This window comes from Vespa mandarinia, chromosome 15 (genome assembly GCF_050613455.1).
Source record: "Vespa mandarinia isolate Hongniang chromosome 15, ASM5061345v1, whole genome shotgun sequence".
Classification (NCBI taxonomy): Eukaryota; Metazoa; Arthropoda; class Insecta; order Hymenoptera; family Vespidae; genus Vespa; species Vespa mandarinia.
In genome coordinates, this window is record NC_140824.1 from 5,158,873 (window position 1) to 5,170,000 (window position 11,128).

At 39.0% G+C, this 11,128-nt stretch overlaps 2 protein-coding genes across 2 annotated transcripts; both read left to right on the forward strand.

The window, feature by feature from the left end:
• Positions 1-654: 654 nt before the first annotated feature.
• On the forward strand, positions 655-6,759 carry Hand (heart- and neural crest derivatives-expressed protein). Its single transcript, XM_035884588.2, has 3 exons — positions 655-1,581; positions 1,695-2,614; positions 3,696-6,759. The coding sequence occupies exons 1-3, from the start codon at positions 1,500-1,502 to the stop codon at positions 3,828-3,830; spliced, it is 1,137 nt and encodes a 378-aa protein (XP_035740481.2). The 5' UTR covers positions 655-1,499; the 3' UTR covers positions 3,831-6,759.
• Positions 6,760-7,013: 254 nt separating this feature from the next.
• Pban (pheromone biosynthesis-activating neuropeptide) lies at positions 7,014-8,614 on the forward strand. The gene is made up of 3 exons (XM_035884594.2): positions 7,014-7,622; positions 7,913-8,146; positions 8,253-8,614. The coding sequence occupies exons 1-3, from the start codon at positions 7,517-7,519 to the stop codon at positions 8,477-8,479; spliced, it is 567 nt and encodes a 188-aa protein (XP_035740487.2). The 5' UTR covers positions 7,014-7,516; the 3' UTR covers positions 8,480-8,614.
• Positions 8,615-11,128: the final 2,514 nt, after the last annotated feature.

The following is an 11,128-nucleotide window of genomic DNA, read 5'->3' on the forward strand; positions in this document are numbered from 1 at the left end:
GTCATTTGTTCAGGCCAAGTTACGAGTTATGTTTTTATGCTTTTGGTTGAAGGTAAGCGTGGAAGCGGAGCATCAAAGAGACGAGAATTAATCGTCATATAAGTGCTTCTGCAATCTTTGCGGCATTTTCCTTTGACGGAATCTCGTGCTCTGTCAAGAAGCAGCTCCCTGCCACGGTCGGTCGGCCACTCGACCAATCACTTTCTTCTCCTATCTTAGTATGGCGAAGTAAGTGTCTAAAAAAAGGATAAGTCCAAGTTGTGTTCGTCTGAGGTGTTCCGGAAGTTTGTGGGTCCGCTATGATGATAATAAGAAAAAAAAAAGAAAAAGAAAAAGAAAAAGAAAAAGAAAAAACAAAAAAAAAAGAGAAGATATCGGCAAAAAAGAGAAAAAAAATCTCGGCTCTAGACAAGAAATTCATTTTTTTTTGTTTCCTTTCAATCGTAGCGCCGTAACGAGAACGATCACGATCGTTCTAAATGCATTCACGAGTGCTATCTGTTATCTTTTGAAAATAAAAAGCCAGATGCCCTTGCCTATCGGCCAGGGCTCATCCATTTCTTTCTTTCTTTTTTTTTTTTTCTAACTTTGCTGCAATCTGAACGTTAATAACAAAGCACTTGATCGGTTTTACGAAGAACAGTGATGGAACGACATGACGTAATTTCAATGATCGTTAAGGTATGATATCGAAGACAAATTCTTCCTTTTTCCTCTCTTTTTTTCATATAAAAAATGAAGGGCGGAAGTTGGCCTTATTTATGCGAGCAGGTTGTTCGGCCAATGAAACGGCCCCTCCGGGACTCTTGCTACCGGTCTCAGTGAAATCCCTTTGACGAAACTTTGTTTCTCTTTGCTTCTTTTTTTTCTAAAGATTAACCACCCGCCAACGGATATGACGATTAATTCGATTACGAATAAGTGTCGAAGAAATTAGATCGGCTTTTCGTCTCAATCGATCGTAAATCTTAAAATCCTATCTCGAGGTCGTCGTCGTCGTCGTTGAGGACGAAAAGAGGCGCGCGCGCGCAGGGTGGAGGGTACGGACGTATCGCCCGTTCAATTTGCTAATTGAATCGGAAGCACGAGAGGCTACAGCTTGGCAGGCAGCATCTCGACAGGGAGAGAGACCCTCCACGGAGGCGTAGACGAAACCGAGCTCCGCCCTTGCGATCCCACCCATGATCTCGTTCGCCAGACGACCTTGAGAGCTTTAGCTTCCATGTCGGTTGGCAGAGTACTCGGTGATCATCCTTCTCAGTGACCCCGCGACTGCATCCGAAAGCGCATCATCGATTCGATGAAGCAACCATTCGCGAGAGAATGATATTCCGTATTCACTGATATTCCATACGCCAATCAGACTCTTTCCTATTTTGCGCGTTATAATTCGCGACACTGTGATAGATCTTATTATCTTGTGAAATTACATTTTTGTTCATCTTTGTGTGTGTTGTCATCGAAAAATCGTGCAAGATCACGCAATCGTGATCGCGAAAATGCTCGGTGGATTCGACGCTCAATCGGACTATTATCCACAGTGGCATCAGCCGTGCAATTATGTCACCCAACTTCCTTACGGTACGTTTGACTTTTCACGATGATATCATTATCACGAGTTTTCGTTTTTTTCTCTCATTTACAAAGGAAAATGTTTTTCTATCTATAAACGTAATCGTTTGATCCTCCTCCAGGTCCACTCGGTGGTCCAGACTCGGATAACCAATCGACGTATTGGGGGGCGGATTCCGGTATCTCTGGTGGTAGTTCGGGCGCAGGAAGCCCGACGGCTTCTACGCCACCTCTGATAGAAGAGATCGGTGTTCAGGATTCAAATTACTCAGCTCTTCAACAATACGTGCATCCAAGCGCGAACGGTGCACAACATTACTCTACTTTGTTGTACCCACAACAACAGCACCATCATCATCATCATCATCATCATCACCATCATCCTCATCATCCGCAGCATCCTCATCATCAAGAAACGCATCATCAGCAACAACAAACGCAGCAGCAGCAGCCACAACAACAACATCAACAACAACAACAACAACAACAACAACAACAACAACAACAACAACAACAACAACAACAACAACAACAACAACAACAACAACAACAACAACAACAACAACAACAACAACAACAACAGCAGCAGCAGCAGCAGCACAATCAACGTAGAGGGGACGAATTTACGATGGCCGGTGTCGGAGGTGCCGGTGGTTCAGCAGTTTCGTTAAATGGCGTCGGCGTCGGCGTCGGTGTCGGCGTCGGCATCGGCGTCGGCGTCGGATCTCTTCAGCAACATCTTCAGCATCATGCTGCAAGGGAGGGCAACCCGATGGTTAGGCCTAAACGCCGTAATACGGCTAATAAAAAAGAGAGAAGACGCACTCAGAGCATTAACAATGCTTTCGCGGATCTAAGGGATTGCATTCCGAATGTACCGGCGGACACGAAGCTCTCGAAGATAAAGACATTGAGGCTCGCTGCCTCGTATATCGGATATTTGATGGCTGTATTGGAAAGCGACGAAAGCGAAGAGCCTCAAACTTTCCGCGCCGAGATACTGTCCAACGGTAGGAGAAACAAGAACGCCCAATCGAGTCAGGTGAGTTTGAATTTGAAACATTGACTCTTCCACTCCGATGAATTTAGACCGTTTGTCTAGCGAGACGCGTTCCTCTTAGAGCAACTTAACGCTCTAGCCAGCTAACTTGAAATGAGATTTATACTGCTCGTAAATGTTCGACTTGCTTGTCTCGACTAATTTGTTGCCTTCTCCCGACTTGTCACTAAATCTTCTGGCCACGATAATAGGACGAGGACGAGATGTAATGTATTTCGTGCTTCTTCATTATTTTCTAACCTTTTCTAATCTAATGGAGCAAGAGTTAAATTAGTACTCTCGAGCGGCCGAGGACCTTTCTTCTTAAATCTCTCTTATAAATGCTTTCGGTAAGCGTTACTCCAAACTAAACATTGGCCTCTTTAATCGGGAAGAGATTCCCCCCTACGAGACTCGACCTTAAATCCATCGACGTGCCTCTGAGACGCGTCGAGAGAGAAAGAGAGAGAGAGAGAGAGAGAGCGCGCGCGCGCGAGAAGGGGGAAAGAGGGAGAGGGAAGAAAAAAATGTTCATTGCATCGAATTCAAGTGGTTAATATACGGTCAACTCGCGGATCCACAAATTTTTTTTCTTCGCGTTAATCGTAAAAAAAAGAGAATCGGGATCCGTTCGAAATTATACGGAGTCGAGTCGAACGTTTCAACGAAAGATAAAGAAAACTCGTCGTTTTTATTGATGAATTCTTTTAATCCAAACATTTTTTGGTTTCTCCCGAAAGTGTCCATGAACGTGACCGTCGCGTCGGATCATCGAATTGGCTTCATTAAATTTAATACCGGCGCGTGGAAATATTTTTCTTTTGATCCTACGCTTTGTGGTTTATCCAATTTTCCATCTGGCTGTACCACCCACGAAGAGTCTTCCTTTTGAATCGAATCCTATCGTTACTCGTGACCGCATCATCAATTTTACCGAACTTCGCTTAGTTTTTTCATTGACATTCCTTACACAAGCAAAGCATATGTGTCGGTCAACTAACGCAACTATCGTTATTTTGTTGCTCCACGTTCGAATTCGAGAACACTGTCATTTTTTTGTTCTTTTCGTTTCTTGTACTTTCAGAGCGAGACGTGTTTGCAATCTATTTCGAACGTAGCTCACGAAGAATCGTCCAAGAGCAAAGGCCGAACGGGATGGCCGCAACACATGTGGGCCCTGGAATTGAAGCAAGAATCGCCGACGAATCAAATGCAATAAATCAAAGATTGAAAAACTCATTATTTGACGTTCGTCTTAGGATGGATTAAAAATTTATTTATAAACGATTATTGTAAAAATGAAAGAGATCTCTCGCGCGTTGTACATATTTCGCGTTTAAATTTATGTGTAAATAGAGAATGCTCGTTGCTTTTAGCTGCTCGTCAATTTAGCATATCGTTACAAGGAAAAAGAAAAAGAGAGACAAAGAGAGAGAGAGAGAGAAAGAGAAAAGAGGATAATAACGGTTTGCGGTCCTCCTGACATTTAATAATTTGTAAGCGAGTTTAGATAAATACTTGATCTCTTTGAGAATCCTTTCTATTATTAAGAATCCTCGCTCTTTGATTCGTTTGTAAACTTTTGTATAAAGCATCGTTAACCCTTAAAGGCTATCATAGCTGTAATTTCACTCCATGCGAATTTTCTTAAAAAACGTAACGACTTGTACGACGGACAATGTTTTGCCTATTTATTCAGACTATCAGAAATGACAACGTTATTGTAAAACATATCAGTTCTCTCGCATACTTTTCTATACCTAAATATAAGAACAACAAAAAAAAAAGAAAGTTAATTCGGGCTGATATTTGGTGATAGCTTTTAAGTCTTAAAGTCCTGTAAAAGATATCAATCGGCAATAATAAAAACGTCGTATCACCAAGATTTCTATCGCTATTTATTCTATCACACGCCATCTTGATTTACTTTTTCACACGTGCCTGCAAATGCAGGAAGTCGAGTTGCAGTTTCTTCCAAAAATTTTTACGACACAAACGTGCCTTCCATGAGCATGCTGCACGCTGAGAAATCATTGTCCAAGACAGTCGGGTCTCGGGTTTCTTCGATATCCTGGCGCCACTACTTTGGCGCTGTCTCTTCGTCGCTCCGATAGGTCCCTGCTCCTGTCGTAAAAAGAAGAAACGAAGAAGAAAGAAAAAAAAAGGAGAGAACGAGAAACATGTTTCTCCGTCGACACGCAATAACGTAACGACCTTCGATCTCGATATCCGTAACTTTGAGAAAATTGAACAAACTTGACATCAAAGTGTCCCTTCGCGGAATCATTTTCACATTTTCTACGTACGCAATCCAAGTGTATACGTATTTACAAAATGAGTCATAATCTTTACGAATGCGAGATATCTCGTCGATCGTTCGTAACGCGTTAAGAGCCAAGTCAAAGTGTCATCGTTATGAGTTATACTCGATTAAAAAGTATCGCATAACGATCTCTCTCGACGACTCGCTAACGGGAGACTAAATATTTGCAGGCATCGAATCGAGCTCGTTCGACGGACATTGTGTCGAAGATTACGAGGAGTTCGCTTTGTAAATACATCGACGGCCAAGCTTAGTTTGTCGTTTGTCATTTATTTATTGTAATCGGTAGAGTTTATCACTGCACTGTATCATCATCGTATATTTATTCTGATCTTCTTTCATCGACGCGTTAGACGAATTTGAAAATGATACTTACTATCAACATAGCCTCGATACATTTCATTTAACGTCACCTAGATCCCTCGTGAACGTTTTTTAATCGTGGAGAAGGAAAGAGCACCAAAGAGATATATGGTAAGGAAGCCAATGGAAGGTGTTAAACGCAGGAGAGAAGGTGAATCTTTGTAAACTTGTGCTTTGACGAAGCCCAGAACACCTCCCGTAGTCGGACGTTGCGGTGTAAACACTCCTGCGTTACCTAAAGAACTTGGTTATTCTCGGTAGCATCCCGAAGTGATGCTGCCAGAGATAAGCAAAGCGCCTCCTCCGAATCCGTGAAAACGAAAGGGTCGGTGAAGGCTGATCGAGCTCGTGGAAAGATTAAGTTACGCTCTTTGAATATCTTTTCATATATTACGATCGAGCGACACTTTAGTATCCGAATTGTAATTAAAATTTTTAATCGTCATTAAGATCGTGTATCCCTCTAGATCCTACTTTATTCTCTTTCTATTGTCTGAACCCTTAGAGCATCTGAAACGATACGATCGTAAGAATGTTGCGGATGTCAATTTTCTATCGTTTAATTAATCTCGACTATCAACCGCACTCTTAATAGAAATAATATAATTTATACGACGTGGGAACGTCTCGGATACGTTCTTGTCGAGTAATCTTCACGGTATGTAAAGAAAAAACGACGACAACAACAACAATAACAACAATAATAACAACAGTAGCACCAAGCCACGAACGTTTATTTGCTTTGACGAGTATCAAAGGCCACGTACATGTGTATGTACGTAAATGTAAGGAGCTGCGCAGCCACTTAAATCCCACTAAAAAAACGCATCGGTCCGCATGTGCGGAGGACCTTCTTCGATCGTGCGAGATGCGTTTCGGCCGTTCCATCGACGTGTATATTGTTTCAACCATGACAAAATATCACGTCCTCTCGGATTTCGTAGGAGACATTATATCAAAAAGAGAGAGAGAAAGAGAGAGAATTGTAAACTCGATAAAGATGTCGCGAGACGTGAGCTAACGCTAAAAGTTATAATACCACTTGCGATATGTACTGTAATTTTGCGTAAAAAAAACAAAGAAAAAAGTAAAAAAAACAAGAAGAAAAAAAAATGTAATCAAATTTTGTAACAAAAAAGTAACGAAAAGAATAAAAGATACAACAAAAGTAATTACTTCACGAAATGTACAACGTAGACGTGTTCATACGGAAAATAAAGGAAATAAAATAACAAGTAAATCCGTTTAGCTCGACGACTTTTTTCGAAATGCCGCAGAGAAGCGAAGATCGGTCTCTTATATAGCAACGGGAGAAGTCAATCTTGTAGACTCACAAATTGAATTGGATAACCGAGAGATTTGCCCTTTGCTTTCGAACGGAGTAACGCTTTTCATTTATCGCGCTGTATGGGGTGCGACAAATGCGCACGTTTCAGGATGAGAATCCATTTTATCGAGAGTTTCGAAGAAATCTGAAAACAATATATATATATATATATATATATATATATGTGTGTGTGTGTGTGTGTGTGTGTGTGTGTATATTCGTATTATATTGTATATTGCAACGTTCGAGAGACGACATTAACATTATTTTATAGATGAATTAATATTATATATTAGGTTGAAAACTATAAAACGGGCGTTTTTGTTTATTTATTTTCATTCCCGTTTCATAGTTTCCAATTTAATACAATCGAAAATAATTAAACGCGAACATTTCAACGAATATGTATTGATTGTTTAAAATTTTCTTCATTTAGATAATTCTAAATAAATAAAAATTCTTTCTGTAAGTATAAAAAATATATTCGGCAATAACGGATAGCGAGAACACGGAAAGGAGAGCGAAACGTGGGTAGGAGAGCTCAAAAGCAAGAAGGAAAGAGAGGAATTCTCATTACGTATGGAAGAGCGTAACTTTTGATTCAAATGGAGAGTAATCGCCACGACGCTCACCGAGATTACCCCCGTGGGATTGTTCGATATTTTTTCTCTCTCTCTCTCTCTCTCTCTCTCTCTTTATCTCTCTTAGTACATTATTCTTTCGACAAGATCGAGGAGGACGCAAAGGGTGAGGGTGATACCGTGACAACGCCCGGTGATACCTCGGCGCAACCCTATAAAACCTCAGGATCGCTGCTGTATCGGCACCAATCCGTTTTGAGAGCTTCTCGAGGAAACTGTGATAAGTAACAACATCCAACGCGGGAGAAGAGATGATCGAATTCATCGGCAAATTTCCCTGGACATTGGGGACCTTCTCTTATTCCTATCTTCTTGTATTATTCTTCTTCTTGACGTCCTGTACAACCGCGGAATACGGTAAGTTTTCTTCCTCTTTTCTTTCTTTCAAAGTACTCTTTTGTATAATGTTATTTTATATGCATTGTTTTAAACGTTTTTCAATCGGTAAAAGTGCGTTGAATTAGCGACAGTTTTGTGCGAAAACGATAATTGGAAGGAACAACGTTCAGTGATTTCTGACAAAATCAAGTCAAGCTTTCTTTGTCAAACTCATTGAGAACGATACGTCTTTAAAGTTCGGTATACTTTTTTTTTTGGAATATTATGTTGAGGAGTGTCCCTTAGTTTTACCTTCTATTTTTTTTTAGATTCAAGAGATGTGGCGAGCATGTCGAACGACAGAACGCAGGACAATGATTTTCGTTCGTGTACTGAAGGAAAATGCATAAAGCGGACTATGCAAAAGATGAGCAGTGGGATGTGGTTTGGACCGCGACTTGGAAAACGTCGAAAGTTTGAAGGTAGAACGAGTATGGACACCGAATTGGAGGCTGTCGCTAATGCTTTCGACGATTCAGATTGGACTATTGTCGCTTTATCAGGTAAATGAAAAAATTCGATCAAGGAAAATAGCTGAAAGCAAATTATAATTCATTAATATTAAAAGTAATAAGAGAAAATTTATATTCGTGGATTGATTGTCTACAGGCGACAAGGGACGGACGGCTAATCGAGTTAAGGTCAATCAAGAAGGAGACTACGATGAAAACGAACTTTTTACCAAGTATTTAGCTTCGAAGAATTTGGAGAGCGCACAAAACGAAGGGACGTTCTCCAGCGAACCATTTTCTTTGACGATTAATCGCGGAAATCGTCGAGTCCCTTTGACGATTTCATCGCGGTTTGCTCATCGATCGCGCGTTCCGCCGTTTTAGGAAAGAAAAAAAGAATGATAGCCCATAGTTAACTCCCAAAATTTATAAAATAAGAGAGATTCGATTAACTAACGCCTTATTGGAATTACTAAGAAATAAAGTATTCACGTTTGTTTGCAATCCTTCATTTATTTCATTTCGATCCTATCTTTCTTAAGACGTCAAAAAATAATCATATCGAAACGCGGTATTTACGTTTGCATAGCGTAGATAATAAAAAAAAAAAAAAAAAAAAAAAAAGGGTGTGTATTATTGCTCGAAGATATTATTATTAGTAGGAGGAGAGAGAGAGAGAGAGAGAGAGAGAAAAAGAAAGGAAGAAAGAATGAAGGGAAGAGGAGGATGGAGCACGGTGCATTTAGGGGTAATTCCTCGAGCAGCGTTCCGTACCGATGGGCCATGTGGTAACGTTAGATACAGCTCGTAATCATAAAACACGAAAACACCGGGAACGGATAGAAGATACGGAGTTAACCCATTACCTCGATTTATTTCGACGACGAATAAAAGCAACGAATCCAGTTAACATTTACGAATGTAAACTTGCGAGCAAAAACGATCGGTAAAAAACAAAATTTTCCGTCTACGAGAAACGGAAAAGAGACGTTCTTTCTATCCGATCGAATTAAACCGATTCAATGCAAAATGATAATTGGGTAATTTGTCCATTTAAGTAATTATGGGAAATTAATAATAATAAAAAGAAAAACAAAAAGAAAGAAAATATAAAAAGGAAAATTAGCGACGCTTTTCTTTCTTCTTCTTCTTCGACATACGCGACAAATGCGGTATTCGTTGAGCGAAATTAAGAATTCGGATTGTGCTCGGTTTTTTTGACTTTTTTATTATTTATATATTCACAAACGTTACAACTTTCAGCTATGCGTACAAGATTCAAAATTCATTCATACGTCACGTATTATCAGTAAATTTAAACGCGCACACACACACACACATACGCCCACAGACACATACACACACACGCGCGCACGCATCGTTCGATCAACCTATAACTGTTATTATTATTATCGTTTAAACTGCATTTTTTAGCTTAATTTAATTTAACTCAGCATCTAAGTCTTATCGTTAAGTATGTTTATCGTATAACTATATATCTATGTACATGGCTGACATGACTATTAATTATCGTGAAACGAGGGATCGCAATTCGAGTCATATCTCGTAATAACAAATACGTATGTCTACGGTCTGTTATTGTTAATCATTGTATACGGGTTATGTTGTACCTACATTTGAAAAAATATTTAAAAATTTCGCCAAACATAAAGGTCGAAAGTGTTTCTTCTTTTTCTCTCTCTTTTTCTAACAATTTTCTATATATTTAACTAACTAGCACTCTTTTTTCCGTCCGTCTATGATATTCCTTTTCTTTCTTAGCTCGTTGCGAAGACTTTTCTCGCTTGCTTAAATCCTAGGCTTCGTTCTTTTCTCATTTTTTTTTCTCGACCTTTTCTTTCTCTCTCACGCAAGCTGTACTAAGTATATTTTTTAATATTCTTCCCGCATTTTCGACACACAAAATTGAAACGTGGAAGATGGTACGACGTATTCATGAGTATTCGCAAGTAAAATCTCGATTGAAGGCACAATTGCACGAACGAAAACCTGCTGCGAGTTTTATTTTATTTATAATTATTACTTTTTCTTTTCCTTCCTTTTCTTTATTTAGAATTAAGCTTAATCTGCAAGTTTTCTTTATCTTCTTCTTTCTCTTTACCGGATAGTGAATCGTTTCCGTTCTCGGAATACTGCGCGACATACGTTCATGCGAACTACTCTATTCCCATTGAATATTAACAAAATTCTCACAACCACGAGCTGTCCACGATTTATTTCCGTTTATTTCCGCACGATTTTACGAAGGATCGAGGATAACATTAATTCCGTGAGTCGAGAGCTTTATCGTTTATTTTTTTTTTTCCTTCGATAACTCGACGAAAAAATCAAATATTTATATTTAACGAAATCCTAATCGATACGTACACATAGAATTAATATGAATGAAATTAGAACAAAAAAAAAAAAAAAAAAAAAAAAAAAAGAATTATTTACTACATACAAACATACTACTTATATACAAACATACTAATAGATGAAAGCAAGGAATCGATGAAGAAAAATACGATATATACAACAATAGAAAGTACGTAATAATGAGAGCAGAGAGGAGAAAAGTCAATGTAGGGATAGGGGGGGACAGTATCTGTACAAACTCAAGGCAGTTGATTCAAACGTTTTGCCGGAGATTCGTGACTTTGCTCTTATTTTTCTCCTTCCCTTCGCTTTTCGTACAAGTTAAATAAACAAATAGAGGTCGTCGTAATTTTCGCTCGGAGAGTGGCATCACCGCGAAATTAACTTTACACACTGAGACCGTATAAGTTCTCTATATAATGTGTGTATATTTGTGTATAATATTTATGCATTGTATATGTACAGGCAACGGTACAAATTAACCGTATTATAAGAAGGGTTGCCTGTATATATAATCATTTCTTTTTAGCAGCTGCTTTTATATATGTGTGTGTATATATATATATATATATATAGATGCGCGCGCGGATTTCTTATACATTTTTTTATTTTTTTTTGTTTTTATTAACCGTTAACCTCACCCTTTTTTTTATA

What these genes read in the sequence shown, in the direction of transcription:
- Pban (XM_035884594.2), top strand. Translation starts at nt 7,517, where the DNA reads ATGATCGAATTCATCGGCAAATTTCCCTGGACATTGGGGACCTTCTCT. An exon ending in CTGTACAACCGCGGAATACG is followed by an intron (nt 7,623 to 7,912) that starts GTAAGTTTTCTT and finishes ATTTTTTTTTAG; the next exon opens with ATTCAAGAGATGTGGCGAGC. An exon ending in GACTATTGTCGCTTTATCAG is followed by an intron (nt 8,147 to 8,252) that starts GTAAATGAAAAA and finishes GATTGTCTACAG; the next exon opens with GCGACAAGGGACGGACGGCT.
- Hand (XM_035884588.2), top strand. Translation starts at nt 1,500, where the DNA reads ATGCTCGGTGGATTCGACGCTCAATCGGACTATTATCCACAGTGGCAT. An exon ending in TGTCACCCAACTTCCTTACG is followed by an intron (nt 1,582 to 1,694) that starts GTACGTTTGACT and finishes ATCCTCCTCCAG; the next exon opens with GTCCACTCGGTGGTCCAGAC. An exon ending in AGAACGCCCAATCGAGTCAG is followed by an intron (nt 2,615 to 3,695) that starts GTGAGTTTGAAT and finishes TTGTACTTTCAG; the next exon opens with AGCGAGACGTGTTTGCAATC.